Consider the following 18,202-nt stretch of genomic DNA (forward strand, 5'->3'; position numbering starts at 1 on the left):
GGGTCTTTTTTTTTTTTCGGTTGGTGCCAGCCACCAGAGGCAGCTCCCGCTAAAATCCCAAACCGAAGGCGGAGACAGGCTTCACGCTTTCACACGGTGTTACCCACTCCCCGTTTGCCCGTTGCTGTCGAGTTGCAAACGGAAAGGCCTCTCGGTGTCTCGCCGAGAGGAAGTCGGTATTGCTTGCTAAGGACTTTGCATGGCCACCTCACCCCAGATACAAGGGCAAAAACACGCGCACGATCCTGCGGGTCAGCCAGACCACCACCCTCTCGGACATGCGCCGCTCATGCAAATACCCCGCCCACCGGGCTCGCTGATAAGGATTGGCGAGAGGATGACGAGAAACGAGGGACTCGTAATAGGCCGGTAGTTCTGTTTGCGCAATGCAATGGCAACACGAGCTGGCAGGTGGACCCTCATCCCAGACAGCTTTTTTCTTTTCTTTTCCCTTCTTGGTCCCATGGCGGCCTGTTCGTGAAAGAGGACCTTGACCAAGGACCTTGACCTCGAGTCCCAGCCAAGGTCGTAATGGACACACAAGGGGTACCACTGTGGTGCACTGTCCGGCCTGCGGGCGGGGTTGTTGTGCAACAGCCAGGCAAACTACTAGTAGCACAGCTTGTCCAACTCGACTTCCAGGCTGCTTCCCGATGGGGACCATGCAGACGCAGACAGCCACGTACAGCCTGCTGCACGCTGATTCAGAAATCGACCACGCCTCGGCGGATCAGTAATCTTCTCGCTGAACGCTGCCCCCCCCTTCGATCGTGGTTGTCCACGTCAACAGAAGCGAACGGAGTCGATGGGATATTCTCTTCTGTGTGCGATCCCCGTCTCGCGAGATTGAAGCCACTCAAGCGTCGGACTGAGCACCTCGTCGAGGGCCCTTGTACCGCCGGGGAACGAGGGAGGGGCTCCCGGGGGCCAGTCTCCGAGTCAGGACCCTGGTGGGATTTATTTCATTGCCTTCTTTTTCTTTTTCTTCGATTCAATATTTGCATGGCAATTTTCGATTTTGTTCGATTCCCATATTGGCCTCTTTTGATGTTCCTCTTGGCACCTCCCCTGCCTCTGTTTCGCATCCGTTGCATTAAATTTGGATCACCACGGGAGCCCTTTGGCACTGCGTCCCCGCCGGTCAAGACCGCTGACTGTCAGCCACCAAACAAGCTTGAGCTTGGCCGTAAAACCTTGGTCGTAAAACACGCGGCTCCACCCAATCGGGCGGTTGAGGTCGAGATCGGCCTTCTTCGTCCACCCCGCCGAACCAAGGATCTGGGCGTGGAGACCCCCTATGTTCATCACCCTATGTCCATCACGCCAACGGGCAGGCTGACGAGACGCAGTCGCCCCCAGGAAACATGCCACGTCTGTGACTGCATCGTCAACGGCTCACCGTGCGACCGGCTGGAAACACACGGCATGTGGGCGGCCCGACGTGAGCTGACGTTGACTTGACGAGCGCCGGGCCTCGCAGCCCACGGGGCAAATACGACAGACTGCGCCACCGTGGTGACGAACGATCCACGACGGCCTTCGTTTCGGATCCGGCACGGAGTTGCATGCTCCGAGAGTTTGCGTCCGCCGAGGTGGGTCTCCGGTCCCGCTGCCAACGGTCCGCGGACTCGGACTTTGATGCTTCCACAAATGGGAAACGTCCTTGTTGGTTTGAATTGTGATATTCTTCCCTACTTGATATTGAAATTTTTGATGATGGCGGAAAAAAAAAGGTGGTAAAATGGACACGAAATGAATCGAACAACAAGCAGAGAAGAATGGAAAAAATGCTAATATGTTCATTGAAAGACACCCTCTTGACCTAACGGCCGTGTCGAGTGCATGGCTGCATGACCTAGGAAACTCTTCCAACCCGACTGGACGGAGAAGCCCCCGAACCTCGCCCTCTGCTTCCTTTACTGGATGTTGCCGTTCCAGGTGTTGACCTGGAAGGTGGTTGGGCCGCCCGTGAAGGGCTCGGAACCGAACTGGAGGGCTGGAGGCGACGACATGTCAGCACCCAACACACACACACACACTATCCTCGGCGGGGCAATAAGCAAGGCGACTCACTGGTGAGGTACTGCTGGCCGGCCGGGTAGCCCTGGCTCTGCTGCAGGTAGTTGAAGAACTGCTTGAGGTCGGCGTTGAAGCTAGTGATGGAGCCCTGCGTGGTCACGAAGCTGTAGACGCGCATGCCGTTGTTGAGCCCCGACCACAGCTGCCAGTTGCGGCCCGCGACGTTGGCGTTGCCGATCTGGCTGCCGATGGGCTGCACGTCTCCGAACCGGCCGAGCCTGTTTTCGGAGCAGAGTGTTAGCATGCCGGCCCAGGAGTACCCAGGAGTACGTCTCCCCTTCCTTGTCCACCTCTCGGCTGCCCATCGTCGATCCGATCCCACCCAATGTAACCTACCAGACCATGAGCTCGTAGTCGCCGTGGGTGTTGTCGCGGTTTGGGTCCGTGCTGGTGAAGAGGTCGTAGGCGACGTTTGCGCGGATGTTGCCGTTGCTGTAGTTCCACTGCACGTTTGAGGGGATACTGTTGATGGACTGGATGGTGCGGCCGCGCTGGATCTGGCGGCCCGAGTAGGGGTACGACTTGACGTTGTTCTGCCCGCCCGACCACTGCCAGGTGGTGCGCCACGTGACGTGCTGGTTGCTCGACGTGTCGACGTAGGTGCACTGCGACCCGGACCCGGACCCCTTGCCCCACGCGTTGTTGTTGACCTCGAAGCCGTTGCCGGACCAGTAGCCGTACTGGTCGCACAGCGTCTTGAGCTGCCGGCCCTCGAGCGGCGTCACCGCCGACGTGCCGGCCGGCGCCGCCGACACGAGCGAGGTGAGGAAAAGGAGCGCCGTTGCCGCCTTCATGATGGATCTGTGGGGGTTTTTTTTTTTTTGTATCTGTCCAACTTGACTTGACGGACAGGGAGGACGTGCTGCTGTCGACTGGGCTAGGGCTGAGTCTGGCTTTGGTGCGGATCACAACGGCTGGAGGCTCAAGGCTGGACCAAGACGACAGCAAACGCCACGTATATATACCTCTGCCCACATGAGCTGATTTCCTGGTCTTGGGACGGACGCTTCCGTTCCTGAGCGGGCCGTGGGGGCCTGTCCACCAGGTTGTACAAACAAAAAAAAATCGATAAAGGGTCTACCAAGGTACGCGCTCAGCCCGCCCGATCCCCATCTGCCGTTCCTGGTGGAATCTCACCCCTAGCTCCTCTACGGAGCTAGCTCTCCCCCAGTTTCGGAGATGCGGCGCGACGAAGCAGCGACAACGGCACCACCCAGATCATGGGAACCCGCAGCTGGACACGAGAAGCTCGGCGTTCAAAGGCAAAACGGAAAAAGAAAAGGCTCCGTTTAAAGCAGACGGGTCGGCGCAATCGCGGTGAGATTCGGGGGTAGTAGTCAATGTCAAGAATGGAGCCGCATCCAAACGAAACATCCAAGGACGGCCGCTAGGATGCCGGCCGTCCCACTTTGGACGCCTGCGTTGTGGTAGGACGCGGGAGGATACCCGCTCCATCGTACCCAGGCTCTGGAGCTCTTTGGGGCTTTACTTGTCTTAGTTAATGCTTGGGTATAGCCCCGGATCTTGTGACTCGATGAGGGGGGAGGGCCCGAGTCTAGATGACATGCCGTGAGTCGCGTCTTGTGATGATGCCCGAAAGGAGGAATGTCCGGGGCGAGGCCACCGCTCCCCACACTTTGTTACCCCAGGTGAATCCACCAATCAGCACCCCCCAACGCCAACACCCCGGTTGGCCATCTGCCGTTTTGCCTCCGACTACGTGCCTGTCAAACGTCTGCTGTACAGATACACCCGCCTATTTCTGCAAGCCGCGGCTGACCATGCTCCTTTTGGGATCTTTTGTTCGCCCGCTACCCCGGGGTCCGGGCCTTTGTCTGTCTTTTGCCCCTGGATAACGGGCAGAGGCGAAGGGAGGAGGGCGGAGACCGGCACTGAGGTCGGCATTCAGTGACATCGTGCCATCCCCTGGGCCTAAACCTAAAAAAGAACTCCTCCCCCGCTGCTGTAGGAGTGAGGGGGGCGACGCGGGGCCCAAAACGTCATGTTCCCCACGATGTTGGGCGCCGACAGCGGTTTGGCTCCCTGATTCTCTGGAAAAGACAGGTTGGGGAGGTGCAGGTGGAGATCATGCTCCAGAACACAAAAAGAGAGTCGGCCCGGATGCCTGGCGGCTGGCGGCATCGAGGGACTTTGCGCTCCGCCCGCAGGCTCGGGGATGCGTTGCTTGGCTTTTTATTTTTGGGGCGCAGGTGGGTTTTGCCCGGCGCGACGAGCCGGCTACGATCGTACGGTTGCACTTTATAGGAAACCATGACAGGTACATCACCCTGCTTGGAATGGGGTGACGGCCTCCTCGCCTTGGAGGTCTGTTTGGCAGGTTGCATGGGGCCATTGTGCCAGCCCCGTGACAGCCACTCCCGCTCCTGCCGTGGGGCCGATTAGTCCACGTGCTTGCTTCGTTGTAATAGTCTGACTAATAGGTTTGATAGTCACTAGGAGACAGGCTTGTAGGGGCTCTGGTGGCACGGCGCGTTTCGCTGAATACACATTTATTACAAGGGCGGGCATTCCCTTCTTGCATGGTATATACAGATGTGTCCAGGTAAAGACAATTTTCCCAGATCTAGCAATGCAGAAACTAACATTCTTGCGCAGGCCCTGCAGCGGGAACATGCACCGCCTTTGGCAAGCTCGGCACGGCGGCCTGAGCGCCGCCCGGGGCCGCGGCGACGACGGACTGGTTGGCGGCAAAGGTGCGCTGCAGCGTGTCGGTCCACTCGCGCTCGAGGTCCTTGGCGGCGCGGTCGTGGAACTCGACGCGGCGGGTGGCGCGCACAAAGTCGACGAGGCGGTTTAGGATGCTGATCTCGATCTTGAGCCTGACGCTGTACACAAAGGCCTTGTAGCTCGTCTGTAGCAGGTACATGCCCGAGTACTCCAGCCCGAGGATGGCGATGTCGAGCACGACGATGAGCAGGTTGACGGCGACGAGGTGCAGGATGATGTTGCGCAGGCGGCCGGCCTCGCGCAGGTGCTTCGTGGCGCCAGAAGCGGAGGCAGCGCCACAGGTACAGGCCCGACAGGACCGTCTCCTGCAGGAAGAAGAGCGTGACCTCGATCTTCTCGTAGACGCTGTACGGCACCAGGAACCGGGCGGGCCCGGGGGAGTTGGCGCCGATGAGCACGACGGCCGTCGGCAGGTGGACCCAGCACCGCGTTGGCCACGATCATGTAGAAGACGGGCCGCAGCACGCACGGGTTGACGTAGAGCAGGCGCAGGCGCGAGTACAGCACAAAGGCCTGGCCCGTCGTCATGAGGATCCAGCCGACGATGATAAGAACGGCTGGTACTAGCTGGTAGCGCGAGAGGCCGAGGTCGTTGATGATAAAGGCCGAGGCGTTGACGAGCACGCCCACGGTGGCCGCCACCATGCTCCAAAAGTACAGGCCGCCGCGCCGCTTGAAGGTGAAGAAGATGATGCGAGGTGCCGGGATATCCTGGACGGCAGGTCAGGCTTGTTGCCGCCACCCGGCCTGCACCTGCTTGCCCACATCTGGTATAGATCAGATATACGTGGGAGGGTGATGGTCAGTATAGAACTCTGCATACCAGATGCGTCGTTCGATCGATGGCTGCAGAGATGTAGTGACTTGGTCCCTTTCCCACCATGTGGAAGCAGGGGAGCGTTTCCTTTCCGAGCAGTCGAAATCCGAACATGACATGCCAGCCTAGGCTAGCGGCCGCTCTTCATCCATCGTGTGCTTCAGCTGGAAACGGACGTGCCCGTATGGCAAGCCAGGCAAGGGGTTTGGGAAGTTTTATAACTGTATCCCACGCCGAAACATCTCCGCGGCGGTGGTTATGTTAAGCGGTGGGCCATGTTGGCTTTGGTTGGCTTCATACCTGACTGAAATCCACGACGTCATGGGTAGCTTCGGGCCACCATGCCTCTGCGGCGGCTGGACGGTGACCACCATGTAAGAGACACAGGAGCAGAGAAAACGCCAAAGCATGTCTTCGGCTGGCCGTGAATAGGGACTTGGGTAAAGACTTGGGTAAAGCGAAGGACATCTCCTGGCGACGATCAACTTCTTTCCTACCTTGTCATCCTCATCGGCTTTCTCTCTCGGCCATGCACAGACTCCAGCCCTACAGGGCCTCGCACCACTTCAATATACCCAAAGATAGCTGAACCGTCGACGATGTTTGGGTGGAGATTACCCCGCATAAGCAATGATTGGCTCACACCCAACCCAGGTGGTGGACGAAACCCCACCAAAGGTTCGTCCAAGACGCCAATGACGGAACCTGCATGCAAACCACACAGAATTTCTAGGAGAAAAAAAGTTCAGCCTCAATGGTTGGGCGTTGGGCCGTTTTCTGTCGACATCAAACCATGCTTTTTTCCCCCTTGTCTTGGCCGGCCAATGATGAGACCTCGGACGGCTGAATGACTTGTCAGTTGGGGCGTTTCTGTGGATTCGGTCTCCTCTTTGCTTCTGGCATCAACATCCCAAAATCAAAATGTCCGACTCAAAGTTCCAGCTGATCGCCACGGCGCTGGCCTCAGGGGTCGCAGCCGCCAGCGTGGTTTTGGGATACCAGCAGGTGGCTCAGGAGGAGAAGTTGCACAAGCTCAAGAGGTCCATACCCGGCACCAGGAGCGACAGGGAGCTGTCCAAGAGCCGACAGCTGACCGACTTTGGCGCGACCCTCCCCCCAACGCCGACAAGGAGGACCTCCGCAACGCGGCGCTGGCCAAGCGCGCACTGTCGGGCGACTACGACGAGGACCTGGTGCGGGAGCAGCTGGCGCGCAACGGCGCCTTCCTGGGGGCCGACGGCCTGTCCCGGCTGCGCGGCGCCTTCGTCGTGGTGGTGGGCTGCGGCGGCGTCGGCTCGCACTGCGCCACGTCGCTGGCCCGGTCCGGCCTCGGCCGCCTGCGCCTCGTCGACTTCGACAACGTCTCGCTGTCGTCGCTGAACCGCCACGCCGTCGCCACCCTCGCCGACGTCGGCACCCAGAAGACGGCCTGCCTGCGCCGCCGTCTCGTCGCCATCGCCCCCTGGGTCGACTTTGACCTGTGCACCGAGAAGTTTGACGCCGCCGCCGCCCCGTACCTGCTCGGCCCGTGGGCGGCCGAGGGGGAAGGGGGCACTGCCGCCGCCGCCGCCGCCGCCGCCGCCGGCCCCAAGCCCGACTTCGTCGTCGACGCCATCGACAACATCGACACCAAGGTCGAGCTGCTGCGGTACTGCCACGAGCACAAGATCCCCGTCGTCTCGTCCATGGGCGCCGGCTGCAAGAGCGACCCGACAAAGGTCATGGTGGGCGACATCGGCGCCAGCACCGACGACCCCCTCTCGCGCGCCACGCGGCGCCGGCTCAAGCTGCTGGGCATCACGAGCGGCATCCCCGTCGTCTTCTCGACCGAGAAGGCCGGCGAGGGCAAGGCCGAGCTGCTGCCCCTGCCCGACGAGGAGTACCACAAGGGCACGCCCGGCGACCTCGGCGTCCTACCCGACTTTAGGGTCCGCATCCTTCCCGTGCTCGGCACCATGCCGGCCGTGTTTGGATACACGGCTGCGAACCATGTCATGTTGAGCATTACAGGTTAGTTAGTTTTGAGTTTTGCGCATGTACCTTGACCTTGGCTCGTCCAACAATGACATTTCTCATTTGTGTGTCCTAACCCCCAAACCTGCACCCCCACAGGATACCCAACAGACTACGCCCCCGCCAAGGCGAGGGACAAGCTGTACGACCAGGTGCTCGCGGGGCTGCAGGCCTCCGAGACCAAGCTGGTGCGGCACCGCAACGGCGGCGGCGCCGAGGTCGCCGTCGGGCTCAAGACGCCCATCGCGGCCGGCGACATCGCCTTTCTGGTCGAGGAGGTCTGGGGCGGCCGCAGCGCCGTGACGGGCATCTCGACGCGCCTCAACCTCGTCCGCTGGCGCCGGCCCCGCGAGAACCCGCTGATCGTGATCGGCGGGGAGGGGGAGGAAGAGGAAGAAGAAGAAAAAGAGGGGGAAGGGGGCGAGAAGCTGCAGGTGCAAAAGTCCACCAGGCTCCCGCTGGGCGAGCTGGTCTGCGTGACAAAGGAGGAGGCGGCCGTGCACATGCGCGAGGTGGTGCTGGGGGAGAAGGAGCCAGAGGAGCTGTACGACGCAGAGGTGATCGAGAGGGTGGAGAGGAAGCTGAAGGTGGCGGCCTCGTATGAAAAGTACAGGTAGAGCTGCGCAATGCAAAATCCAAGAAACCGCGTGACGTTCCCTCCCCGGGCAAAGGTGAACGACTGGCGCTTGATGCGGGCGACTGGTTTATTTGGCATCTGAGGCTGCTACAAGGTTGGCTGTTTTCCTGTGCAGGATCGACCTTGACCGGCAAAGATGATCGCCACCCGTGAAAAACTTGCATGTCTTTATCTTTATTCATGGGGCTTGCAACGCCGGGCATTCCGGGCCATATCCGCATCATGGGTCGTAGTGTTATCAAGCCACAAAGTATCGAGATCAAGCACCTCTCGGGGCCCTGGAGGGGGGAGCGACAGGCATTACAAAACGTCACTCTCTTGCATCCTCGTTCCGCCTTCCTCCCTCTAACCCTAGCAACCGCCATCCCCCCCGTTCCCCCCGTCCCGCCATGTCCGCCGCCAAGCTCCTCCACCTCCTCGCGGTACAGAGCGCAACCGCCACCGCCGGCGCGCCAGCGCAGACCCCCTTCTCCTTCTCCTCCTCCTCCTCCGCTACTTCCGAGGCCGCCCCGCTCGCGGGCTCGACGGCCTTTGTGACGGTCGCGACGCGCACCGTGACGCCCAGCCTCACGACGTCCTTCACGACCGTCACGGCGCCGGCGCCGACGGGCCTCAGGCCCACCGTGGTGCCGCCGACCGAGGCGCAAAAGGCCATGGCCCGGCGGCCCACGATGAAGCAGTGCGTCGACGACTGGGGCCTGTGCCGGGGCGCGTGTCTGATCGGCATCATCTTTACCCTTGGCATCTCGTGCCGTGAGTTCCTGCTGTCCATGCCGCCAGCTTTACCGGCTTGTTTTTACTGGCTTTCTGATTAGGGCGCGAAGAGGAGGGCTGACGTTTTCGTGTTGGGGGCAGTTATATGCGTGCGTGTCAAGCATTGCGCCAAGATGATCAATGGGGAAAAGCCCGAGAACGGCCTCAACCAGGGCATTTGGATAAAGATGCAGCCTGGACACGAATTGGCCGAGGAGCCCTCGGAGGAGACGAGATTTGCAGAAGCTGGAGAGCAGGAGGGTCGGGAAAAGGTGGGAATTTCGGTTTAATGGATGGCACAGAAGACTGAGAAGAGTATTGTGTCGCTTGTTTGCTATGGTCGAGCGTGAGCCCACGCAAACAAGACAAGGACATTGATTGGAAGAAACATAAAACAGTCGTGTTCTGCAACATCGGACCATCGCATCTGTTTGTTAAGGCTTCCTGGGGACCGCAGAATCCAAGTGCTGACCACCTGTGCTAGCTGAGGCTGAATGATGCAAAGTGACTCATCTCCAGCGCCCGCAACGCCGAGATTGCCTATATGAGCTCGCGCCCAGGGCTGATGGCCCGCCGAGTGCGCTTCTTGGGCAGCTGGGGTCATTTCATACGGCGTATCTGGAGACTCGACTCTACAGTGCCGACTTTGAAGGAAAAAGCAACCAGAACAATGGACAAGACACTGGTCGAGCTCGACGGCACAACGGGGGAGGGCGGCGGTCAGCTGGTCCGCAACGCTGTGGCGCTGGCCTCGGTCATCTCGCAGCCCATCAGGATCGTCAACGTGCGCGGGAATCGACAGTACGGCAAAAGTCGCAAAGGGGGAGGTACGCATCGCACACACACACACACACGCTCACAGACAAGGACGGCCGGCTGATCAAACAAAACAAAACAACCCCCCCGCAGGCCTAAAAGCACAACACGTCGCCGCCATCCAGGTCCTAGCAGACGCCACGGCCGCCGACGTCTCGGGGCTGCATGTCGGCAGCCCGACGCTCGAGTTCCGCCCACGCCGCGGACCGGGCGCCGACGCCATCGCCGCGCTCCTGGCCGCCACCCCCACCACCACCCCCACCGGCGACCGGCGGCTGATCCGCATCGCGGCGAGCACGGCGGCGGCGAGCGCCATGTGCATCTTCCAGTGCGTCTTTCCCTTTTTGCTGTTCGCCGGCAGCGGTAGCGGTAGCGGGCCACAGCAACAACAACAACCCTTGGAGCTCGAGATCGACGGCGGCACAAACACGTCGTGGGCGCCGAGCTTCGACTACGCCGACCAGGTGCTGTGCCCGGCGCTGGAGGCGTGGTTCGGCGTCGCCGTCGAGCGCCGGCTGGTCTCGCGCGGCTGGAACACGGGGCCCGCTAGCCGCGGCAGGGTGTGGTTCCGGTTCCGCCCGCTGCGACCAGGCACCGCGCTCGGCGGATCGTCACCCGTGCCCGTGGCGCAGGAGGAGGGGGGCCCGCCACAGTCGTCTTTGTCGCCGGGCACGCTGCGGGCGGCAGAAGACACCACCGCCGTCAAAACCATCGACGTCACCATGGTCTGCCCCGCCGCCATGGGCGACAAGCTAACCCGCGCGCTGGCCAAGGACCTCGCGGGCCTCTTCCCCGCAGCCGACGTGCGGTTCCGCCCCAGCGAGGACAGCGGGCACCGCTCGCGCATGTTCGTGCTCCTGGTCGCGCGCCCCGCCGCCCCGAGCCCGCTGCTGTGGGGGCGCGACCTGCTGTTCTCGCCGCCGCCGCGCAACGCCCCCGTCGGGCGGGCGCGAGGAGGAGGAGGAGGAGGCGATGGCGACGAGTGGGCGCTCAGCACCAGCGAGCTGCTGTCGCGGCGCGTGTGCCGGGCGCTGCGGGCCGACGTGGGGCGCGGCGCCGTAGTCGATGAGTTTTTGCAGGACCAACTCGTCATCTTCCAGGCGCTGCGCGAGGGGCGGTCCAGCTTCCCGCGGCGCGGCGGGGCCGAGGCCGAGGCGGAGGCGGAGGGGCTGGAGGACGCGATGGCGGGTCTTGATATTGGCGGCGGCGGCGGCGGCGGCGAGCTGGAGCGGGATAGGACGGGGGTGCCGTTTGGGGAGGGCAGCCTGCACGCCACGACGGCGCGGTGGGTGGCCGCGCAGCTGCTGCCGCGGGCCAGTTGGTTCGGTGGCGGGAGGGTGTGCGAGGGGGCCGGGGTGAGGGTTCAGAGGTAGGGTAGGGTTGGATCAGCACCTCGGCTCGCTTTTGAGCCATCACGCTCCAATGCTATAGCATATTGCAGCAACTGCGGTGCTGCGTGATATCCGCGGGAATGGCATCACATCTTTTGCCAGCTACAAGGATACAAAAGGCCACAAAACAGGCATATCCTGGGGATTCTGTAGATAGGTATCCCTACAGGCATCCCTCTCCCGGCCTGGGCGACGATTGCAGATGATGTAGCACGTGCTCAGCCATGACATAATGGCTAGACCCCGTGTCAGTCAGCATCTGGTAATCCACCCCGCAGTAGCGTCGCCGACAAATTTCTCACAAAGCAGCGACAAATGCAGTTGCAGATGCAGTAGCGGCGAGCTGCCGAAGAAGGGGTTTTGATAGATGCAAGTCCTGTCTATGTATGCTGGGTTTGGCATCCTCTCTATTTAGTCTAGGTCACATTCAAGACAACCTTCTGGATTTGCAATTCCTCACCCAAGCATTTCTTTTTTTGCTGGTAGTGGTTTCTCGACGCATCTCGAGAGATCCGCCTCGCTTGTCGCAAGGGTATATATGAAGCGCTTCGCTCTCGTCCTGTCCATCTTAGTGGCCTCGATCTCCATCCTCGTATACAACACTCCAGCCTTGCAATCCATTATCGAAGAGACCTTTTCCAGAGCAGCCTCGTTCACCAAAGCAAACCTCAACATCATCCCCTCCACCACCACACCACCACCCCAGTCTTCCATGCTCGGCGCGGCCAAGGAAGCCATGTCCAAGACCGCCGGCCCCATGCTCCGCCACGCAAAGGTCACGCCGCACCGGTCGTCGGCGCGCGGGCACGCCAACCACGGCTGGCTCGACACGTACCACTCCTTCAGCTTCGCGTCGTGGTACGACCCGCGCTTCACCCACTTTGGCTCCCTGCGCGTGCTCAACGAGGACCGCGTCGGGCCCAACGCGGGCTTCCCGACGCACCCGCACGCCAACTTTGAGATCTTCTCCTACGTCCTCTCGGGCGAGCTCACGCACCGCGACAGCATGCTCGCAAGGGGGCAAGAAGGGGACGCGTCGGCGGACCAGTTCTACCGCATGCGCCGCGGCGACGTGCAGTTCACGACGGGCGGCACGGGCATCAGCCACTCCGAGTTCAACGAGCACCCTTCCGAGACGGTCCACTTCCTCCAGATCTGGGCGCTGCCGTGGAGGAAGGGGCTGGCGCCGCGCTACCACACGCTCCGCTTCGACGAGGCGCTCAAGCGCGAGCGCTTCGTCACTATCCTGAGCCCGCTCAAGGCCGGGCCCGACGCGACGGCGGCCGAGGAGAAGGAGGCCGTCCCGGCCGTCGAGGGGTCCATCCCCATCCACGCCGACTTGGCGATGGGCGCCGGCATCATCGAGCCCGAGGCCCGCTTCGTCTGGACCGTGGGGGGACAGGGCACCGAGGCGACAAAGCGCAAGGTGTTTGTGCACGTGCCGAGGTGCAAGGGCGGCCAGGCGCAGGTGCGCATCGACGGCAGGGACGAGGTGCTCGAGGAGGGCGACGGCGCCTTTGTCGACGGTGTCAACGCGGGCGACAAGCTTGTCTTTGAGAGCGTGGGCACCGCCGACGCTGAGGTTGTTGTTTTGGATACCGCATAAGGTGTTTGTCGTGGGCTTTTGAGATTTTGTGTACATAGACGTTTTTTCAGTCCCAGCGTATTCAAGCCAACAGAGAAGACTTTCAAGTTCGAGTGTCTGGTGTAACAGGGGTAACATGACCTGAGATTATAAAAACAATACCGAATTCGCTGCTTCACCCCGACACCCAATAACGGTGAAACAACACCGCAAAACCCGCCAAAAAGAAACAAATCACCCATCTCTGACCCCGACCCGATTTGAACGGATAACCTTTTGATCTGGAGTCAAACGCGCTACCGTTGCGCCACGAGGCCCCTTCTTGTCCCACTCGGCCGCATGAACCCGCCCACGAAGCCTGCGGGGAGGAGGGCCGACTTGGGCCCGGCGGGACTCGCTTCTCCGTGCATCATTGCGATGGGGCAGCAAGAGACTGACGCTGGTCGTAGTATGACGTGAGCATACCTGCCCCTCAACTGAGAACAGGCTGGTCTTGAACAAATACATCTTGTCAATATATACGTCCGATAGTATGGAAGCGATGCCAACTGTGTGGTGCGTCTAAGGAGCCAGACGATGCTGGGTGTCTATGCGGGGAGTGAGAGACACAAGATTTAACAAAAGGCGATAACCAAGAAGAGGAAATATAAAACGGCGAATCTCGGAGGCTATATCCTTATTTCTCAGGGAGCGCAGAGGGAAGGATGTTAAAAGAATGATGCTGAAAAGAACACCCCTTTAATGCAAAAAGGTTGCACCCAACAGGCGAGACAGTGCGCCAGAATATCAGCAATTTCAGGCATGCAGGGACCATGGCATGCAAAGAGATAGACCAAAAATAAAGGCAAAGGCAGCTTGTAACCGCATAGAGGGTATAGCAGCGACCGAAATGCATAAGAGGTGGGAACAAAAAGCTGTCGGACACCCAAATCAAGGCCCAGTAGCAGAAGCCTTGGATTGCTGTCGGGGTGCGTCATAAATACGGAACTGCACAAATATGACGCAGTCCTCGACAATGGTCCCCACGGACCCGAACAGCCAGGGGATCGTCCTGATCAGATAGTCCCGGTCTTGGGAATAGGCGATCAGGCTCACGCCGTAGGTGAAATTGCCAGTCAAGGACAGGAGGAAAAACAGCAGGGCGAGTCCTGGAATCGTGTAACCGGCGGCTATTAGCAATGGTTCCTCCACCAACAACACTTCCCGGGCATGTGCCAGGGGAAACAGTCGAGAGAATAACCCACCTTCGCACGACTTTTCCTGGTAGTTCTTCCAGATCTGCGGGATGCGCGCGCACAGGTACAAGACGGCGCTCACATAGCCCATGACCATTCCAAAAGCCATGACGGCGTCCGCATCCCCCTCGGACAGCTTGGGCGCGCCGTCGCCGGCCGCGGGCTGGTTCCAGGCGCCCATGTGGTAAGAAAGAAAGAAGCCGGCGGTACCGACAGCGTAGACGGTCAGCAGGCTGAGCGCATTGTGCAGCCACGGGCTCCGGTCCGGCGTCTCGTCCTCTCCCGTGATGATGCGGGCGAGCGGGTCGAGGTTGGAGACGTCGCGCCGCAGCGTCGAGTTGCGCCGGTGCGAACCGGGCAGGCCCATGCTGGAGCTGCGGCGGCGCTGGTGGTGCTGCCGCGCCAGGAGTGGCGCCTCCTCGTCGGCGTCCTCCACGGCCGTGTTGTTGTCGCCATCGGCCCCAGTCATGTCGTCCGTCATTTCGGGCGCCGTGCCCGCTGCGGGCTCCGAGGCTCTGCGCCGGGCACGCGCGGCCCGGCGCGCGTTGAGCGCATTGTAGTAGAGGGACTGGCCGATCAGGATCAGGTCGGCGAAGCAAAAGTAGATCGCGAGGGCGACGCCCGTGGGCGCGAGCCCAGTCGCCAATGCACCTGTTCAGGGGGGCGATTTGAGCATCAGCAAAATTGTGTTTCGGGGCGCGCGGCCGAGGATTGGCAAGCGCATCGCGGAATTCTCGTACCCAACAGGTTGGTGACATCGCCGAGAAGCCAGACGAACAAAAAGGCCATAGAGAGGCCATCTGCGCTCTTGGCCTTGTAGTTGGTGATGAGTTGCGGGAGCTGTGGCAACGGCGCGTCGCACAACCGTCAGCCAAAGACGCCAGACAGACAGCCACAAATGCAAAAAGACAAAAAGCACTTCAGGAGAGACTTACAAGTAGACATATCCAGGCCGTCAGGCTGATGCTGCCAAATACGCCAGACAGCACCTCTCCCGGCGGAGGGGTCCCGACGGCGGCGGCGGCCAGGCTAGCGGCGCCTGCAGATAGGAGCGACGCCATGCCGACACGACGCCTGTGCAGGTCCCGTCGTCGTTTGAACTAAGCGGGGCCTTTGGCTAGTCGCCGTGTCTGGAGGGCGGAAAGGACTTTTGGCTGTGGCGATTCCGGGCTTGTGTGGCTGCAGAGGCAGAGTCGAGGGAGGACAAGAGGACGGGAGTCGGTAGGAAGTCAATCAGTGGACGCAGATACGGGCAGCTGTTGTATGTAGGTCGAGGTCAGATGGTCACGGGCGGAAAGGCTGGTGTATTTGTCTCTCCTCTGCCATGGGGAGTTGGTCGGATGGAGGGGAATTCATCAGCTGGCCAATTCGGCAAGCCCGTCACCAGTCATTCCTTGTCGCGACTGCAGTTTTTGATCGTTATCTCTGACGGACGAGATAACGACGTGAATGCGATGAAGCCAATTCCGCGGCCACCGTTCCCCACACAAGGTGGGCCGAATGGACGCATGCAGGGAAAGCCGCCGACGCAGGCTGCACAGGCTGCACAGGTCGCTGCACAAACAGATCATGATCGGATGCGCAAGACATGGGTCACATGACAGCACCGTCACACCCGGACCTGGGCCTCAAACACTGACAGCCAACATCAACACACGAGAACAGGCCGGTCAACAGGCTGGTCGCGTGCCTGTGCCGTCGTGCTGCAGCTGTGCAAATGACAGCAGGCGGGACCGCCCGACGCAGTGTTCAGACCGAAGGCTGATACCGAAGGCTGATGGATGTGCTTGGCTGCAGTGATGCAATTCTTAATTCTTCTTGCTGTCGTCTTCTTCCCCATCTCTCCGGTCCGACCACTCACCCACTCAGACTGGCACACGCTGCACCTCCCTGGCATGCGGGACCAGCGTCATCCCCTCTGCAGCCGCCCGCTGTCGCTACCAAAACCCGCTGGTGGGGACCGCACTGGGGCTTGTACGTAATGGCAACAAGTCCTGCGCGGCGACGAGAAGCAGGTAAACACACAAAACCGGAGTTTTTGCGCACCCGACGTCCACTCGACTCGCGCCCGCGCCCGTCCATATCACGCCGTCTTTGTGTGTTTATGTGTGGCGAGACGGCAGCTCCCGGTTTCGGCCGCTGTCGTGTTTTTGAAGTAGTTGATGTGTGTTGAAACGAGGTACGGCCAGCAGGGTAACGGGGTACAGCCAACACACGCAGTAATCAGGGGCTGTCCGACACCTAGAGCACCAACCTGAAAGGGCAAACTTGAGGGGCTCCGACGTCGGACGATCCATTACCTGACACCCCACCGCCCGTGCGACTCACATCATGCATCCATAATCCCCAGGCTGTGTTCCTGTTCCCAAGCAATCCGACGGGTTACTTGATCGGTCGTATGGTGTAATGGTTAGCACATGAGGTTCTGATTATCAGGCCTCCTCAGGATCTGGGTTCGATTCCCAGTATGACCTTTTTGCAGTGGTTCGCTGGTCAGCCATTTATTTCTCTTTATATCTATCTCCCTTGTGGTTTTTCCTCTTGCAAGTTTTACTTTTCGCCCAACTCTAACCAAACCGAGCACGTGTGGCCGGAATGGCACGGGAGGAAAATCCGCTCTGGCGTTGCTTCCCCCTCCTCGGCCTGGCTTACACGCCTTTGTCAATATGCGCGAACGGGTCAAATTAGACAAGTAGCGAGTGACCCGTAGATGCGGGAGTGACAACGCCGGCAACTACGAGGCAAGCAATCCACGTTCCCCCATTGCCGCTTCGCAATACCCATGGCTATATTTTCTCGCCAGTTGAGGGAACAACGGCAGCCCAACGATGCCACTTTCATCACCTATCCAGGGGTTATTCCCAAGACTTGCTACTCCCCAAGTTCTGCTGCCGGAAAGCCGTCGCACCTGCTAGCCGCGCTCTCGACAACACGCAAAGCCGGTGACCCGAATCTGGTGCTTCATCACCTTCCGTCAGGCCCAACCCTAGATCCGTCTGTTCAAGGAGGGACCAACCAAGCCCCGCTCACCCTTTGATGCTGTCAAGGGCACTCCCCCTCGATCTGTGTAATCAAGGCACATTGCACCTCCTGGCGGCAACGGCAAAGACGAGTCGAGGACGCATCGTGCCACTCACTGCCCGTCGCACGACGTGCAAACGCACCCGTCCCTGCCTCCCATCCCGCCCAGCGGTCCTCGTGCGGCAGGCGGGGAATGCCTCCAGGTGGCGGCCCTTATCAGAGCCGCCTGCCATGTCAGACGCTGCTGCTGCTTCCGCTGTGGTTCCCCTCACCAACCTAGAGCTAGAGTGAATGAGCCGGGTTGGGCATGTCCCATCATTGAATGTCACTATTCTAGCTCAAATAAAGTCAGATCACTCTCTCGACAGCATCTTCGTCTTCCGCTTAAAAGGACCTCTCCCACCCTCTGCCGTTCCTTGATAACTTTGTGTCGACAGTACCCAAGTACCAGTCCAGCCCATACAACAGCCATCCACATCCAAGATGCGTGTATCCGTCGCCCTCGTCCCCACCCTCCTCGGCCTCGCCGCCGGCCTCGAGCCCACCAGCTTCACCACCCCCTCGCTCGACGGCAGCTTCACCATCCCGCCCGGCACCCCGGACGGCGTGTACGCGGTCCACACAGCCAACGGCACGGCGCGCCACGTGCTCCTCGACGCCTCCCGCCCGGGCACGCTGACGTCCGCCCTGGACGGCAGCGCCCTCGCCGTCGCCGCCCCGGTCACACCACCCCAGTCCCCCATCCCCATCCCCGCCGCCCCCTCCTCCCCCCGGGCGGCTCGCCAAGCGCCAGTGGCGCTCCACGTGGCGCGTCTTCTGCCCGGCCGGCCGCGACGGCAACAACCCGCCGCGCATGGACGCGGGCCAGACGGACGCGGCCGTCGACGACGTGCGGCGCCAGTGCGGCGGCCGCCTCGACGTGCCGAGCGGCTGGCACATCTACGCCGTGCGCGGCTCCGTCGCCGCCTTCTACTGCAACTTCATCTCCGACTCGACGTACTGCTCCTCGACCGAGTTCCGCGACCGCGCAGACGAGATCACGACGACTTGCGGCGCCTACGTCGCCGGCTGGAACGACCAGGTGCGGCCTGCCTCTCTCTCTCTCTC

The 18,202-nt window shown here is 60.8% G+C and overlaps 9 protein-coding genes and 2 non-coding genes across 11 annotated transcripts; 5 read left to right on the forward strand and 6 right to left on the reverse strand.

The window, feature by feature from the left end:
* Window positions 1-1,104: 1,104 nt before the first annotated feature.
* GGTG_11951 (hypothetical protein) lies at window positions 1,105-1,567 on the reverse strand (the record flags this gene model as incomplete). Its single annotated transcript, XM_009229842.1, has 2 exons — window positions 1,105-1,373; window positions 1,525-1,567. The coding sequence occupies 2 exons, from the start codon at window positions 1,565-1,567 to the stop codon at window positions 1,105-1,107; spliced, it is 312 nt and encodes a 103-aa protein (XP_009228106.1).
* Window positions 1,568-1,644: 77 nt separating this feature from the next.
* GGTG_11952 (endoglucanase-1) lies at window positions 1,645-3,035 on the reverse strand. Its single transcript, XM_009229843.1, has 3 exons — window positions 2,416-3,035; window positions 2,074-2,297; window positions 1,645-1,996 (listed from the first exon to the last, which is right to left on the reverse strand). Exons 1-3 carry the CDS (start codon window positions 2,871-2,873, stop codon window positions 1,917-1,919), a joined length of 762 nt encoding a protein of 253 aa, XP_009228107.1. The 5' UTR covers window positions 2,874-3,035; the 3' UTR covers window positions 1,645-1,916.
* A 1,327-nt stretch (window positions 3,036-4,362) lies between these two features.
* On the reverse strand, window positions 4,363-6,018 carry GGTG_11953 (hypothetical protein; the record flags this gene model as incomplete). The annotated part of the gene is made up of 5 exons (XM_009229844.1): window positions 4,363-4,406; window positions 4,684-5,074; window positions 5,191-5,538; window positions 5,651-5,786; window positions 5,945-6,018. 5 exons carry the CDS (start codon window positions 6,016-6,018, stop codon window positions 4,363-4,365), a joined length of 993 nt encoding a protein of 330 aa, XP_009228108.1.
* A 547-nt stretch (window positions 6,019-6,565) lies between these two features.
* Window positions 6,566-8,303, forward strand: GGTG_11954 (hypothetical protein; the record flags this gene model as incomplete). Its single annotated transcript, XM_009229845.1, has 3 exons — window positions 6,566-6,649; window positions 6,703-7,654; window positions 7,757-8,303. The coding sequence occupies 3 exons, from the start codon at window positions 6,566-6,568 to the stop codon at window positions 8,272-8,274; spliced, it is 1,554 nt and encodes a 517-aa protein (XP_009228109.1). The 3' UTR covers window positions 8,275-8,303.
* A 380-nt stretch (window positions 8,304-8,683) lies between these two features.
* Window positions 8,684-9,363, forward strand: GGTG_11955 (hypothetical protein; the record flags this gene model as incomplete). Its single annotated transcript, XM_009229846.1, has 2 exons — window positions 8,684-9,047; window positions 9,150-9,363. The coding sequence occupies 2 exons, from the start codon at window positions 8,684-8,686 to the stop codon at window positions 9,335-9,337; spliced, it is 552 nt and encodes a 183-aa protein (XP_009228110.1). The 3' UTR covers window positions 9,338-9,363.
* A 354-nt stretch (window positions 9,364-9,717) lies between these two features.
* GGTG_11956 (hypothetical protein) lies at window positions 9,718-11,236 on the forward strand (the record flags this gene model as incomplete). Its single annotated transcript, XM_009229847.1, has 2 exons — window positions 9,718-9,874; window positions 9,957-11,236. 2 exons carry the CDS (start codon window positions 9,718-9,720, stop codon window positions 11,234-11,236), a joined length of 1,437 nt encoding a protein of 478 aa, XP_009228111.1.
* A 556-nt stretch (window positions 11,237-11,792) lies between these two features.
* GGTG_11957 (pirin domain-containing protein) lies at window positions 11,793-12,860 on the forward strand (the record flags this gene model as incomplete). Its single annotated transcript, XM_009229848.1, has 1 exon — window positions 11,793-12,860. One exon carries the CDS (start codon window positions 11,793-11,795, stop codon window positions 12,858-12,860), a length of 1,068 nt encoding a protein of 355 aa, XP_009228112.1.
* A 224-nt stretch (window positions 12,861-13,084) lies between these two features.
* Window positions 13,085-13,156, reverse strand: GGTG_20235. Its single transcript has one exon. It is a non-coding gene; the product is annotated as a tRNA-Trp (tRNA).
* Window positions 13,157-13,769: 613 nt separating this feature from the next.
* GGTG_11958 (vacuolar membrane PQ loop repeat protein) lies at window positions 13,770-15,135 on the reverse strand (the record flags this gene model as incomplete). The annotated part of the gene is made up of 4 exons (XM_009229849.1): window positions 13,770-13,987; window positions 14,084-14,725; window positions 14,815-14,914; window positions 15,010-15,135. The coding sequence occupies 4 exons, from the start codon at window positions 15,133-15,135 to the stop codon at window positions 13,770-13,772; spliced, it is 1,086 nt and encodes a 361-aa protein (XP_009228113.1).
* Window positions 15,136-16,466: 1,331 nt separating this feature from the next.
* On the forward strand, window positions 16,467-16,548 carry GGTG_20236. Its single transcript has one exon. It is a non-coding gene; the product is annotated as a tRNA-Gln (tRNA).
* A 931-nt stretch (window positions 16,549-17,479) lies between these two features.
* Window positions 17,480-17,950, reverse strand: GGTG_11959 (hypothetical protein; the record flags this gene model as incomplete). The annotated part of the gene is made up of 1 exon (XM_009229850.1): window positions 17,480-17,950. One exon carries the CDS (start codon window positions 17,948-17,950, stop codon window positions 17,480-17,482), a length of 471 nt encoding a protein of 156 aa, XP_009228114.1.
* Window positions 17,951-18,202: the final 252 nt, after the last annotated feature.

Source organism: Gaeumannomyces tritici (assembly GCF_000145635.1).
Source record: "Gaeumannomyces tritici R3-111a-1 unplaced genomic scaffold supercont2.7, whole genome shotgun sequence".
NCBI classification, from domain to species: domain Eukaryota; kingdom Fungi; phylum Ascomycota; class Sordariomycetes; order Magnaporthales; family Magnaporthaceae; genus Gaeumannomyces; species Gaeumannomyces tritici.

What these genes read in the sequence shown, in the direction of transcription:
- GGTG_11952 (XM_009229843.1), bottom strand. Translation starts at nt 2,873, where the DNA reads ATGAAGGCGGCAACGGCGCTCCTTTTCCTCACCTCGCTCGTGTCGGCG. An exon ending in GACTACGAGCTCATGGTCTG is followed by an intron (nt 2,298 to 2,415) that starts GTAGGTTACATT and finishes CTCCGAAAACAG; the next exon opens with GCTCGGCCGGTTCGGAGACG. An exon ending in CGGCCAGCAGTACCTCACCA is followed by an intron (nt 1,997 to 2,073) that starts GTGAGTCGCCTT and finishes CGTCGCCTCCAG; the next exon opens with CCCTCCAGTTCGGTTCCGAG.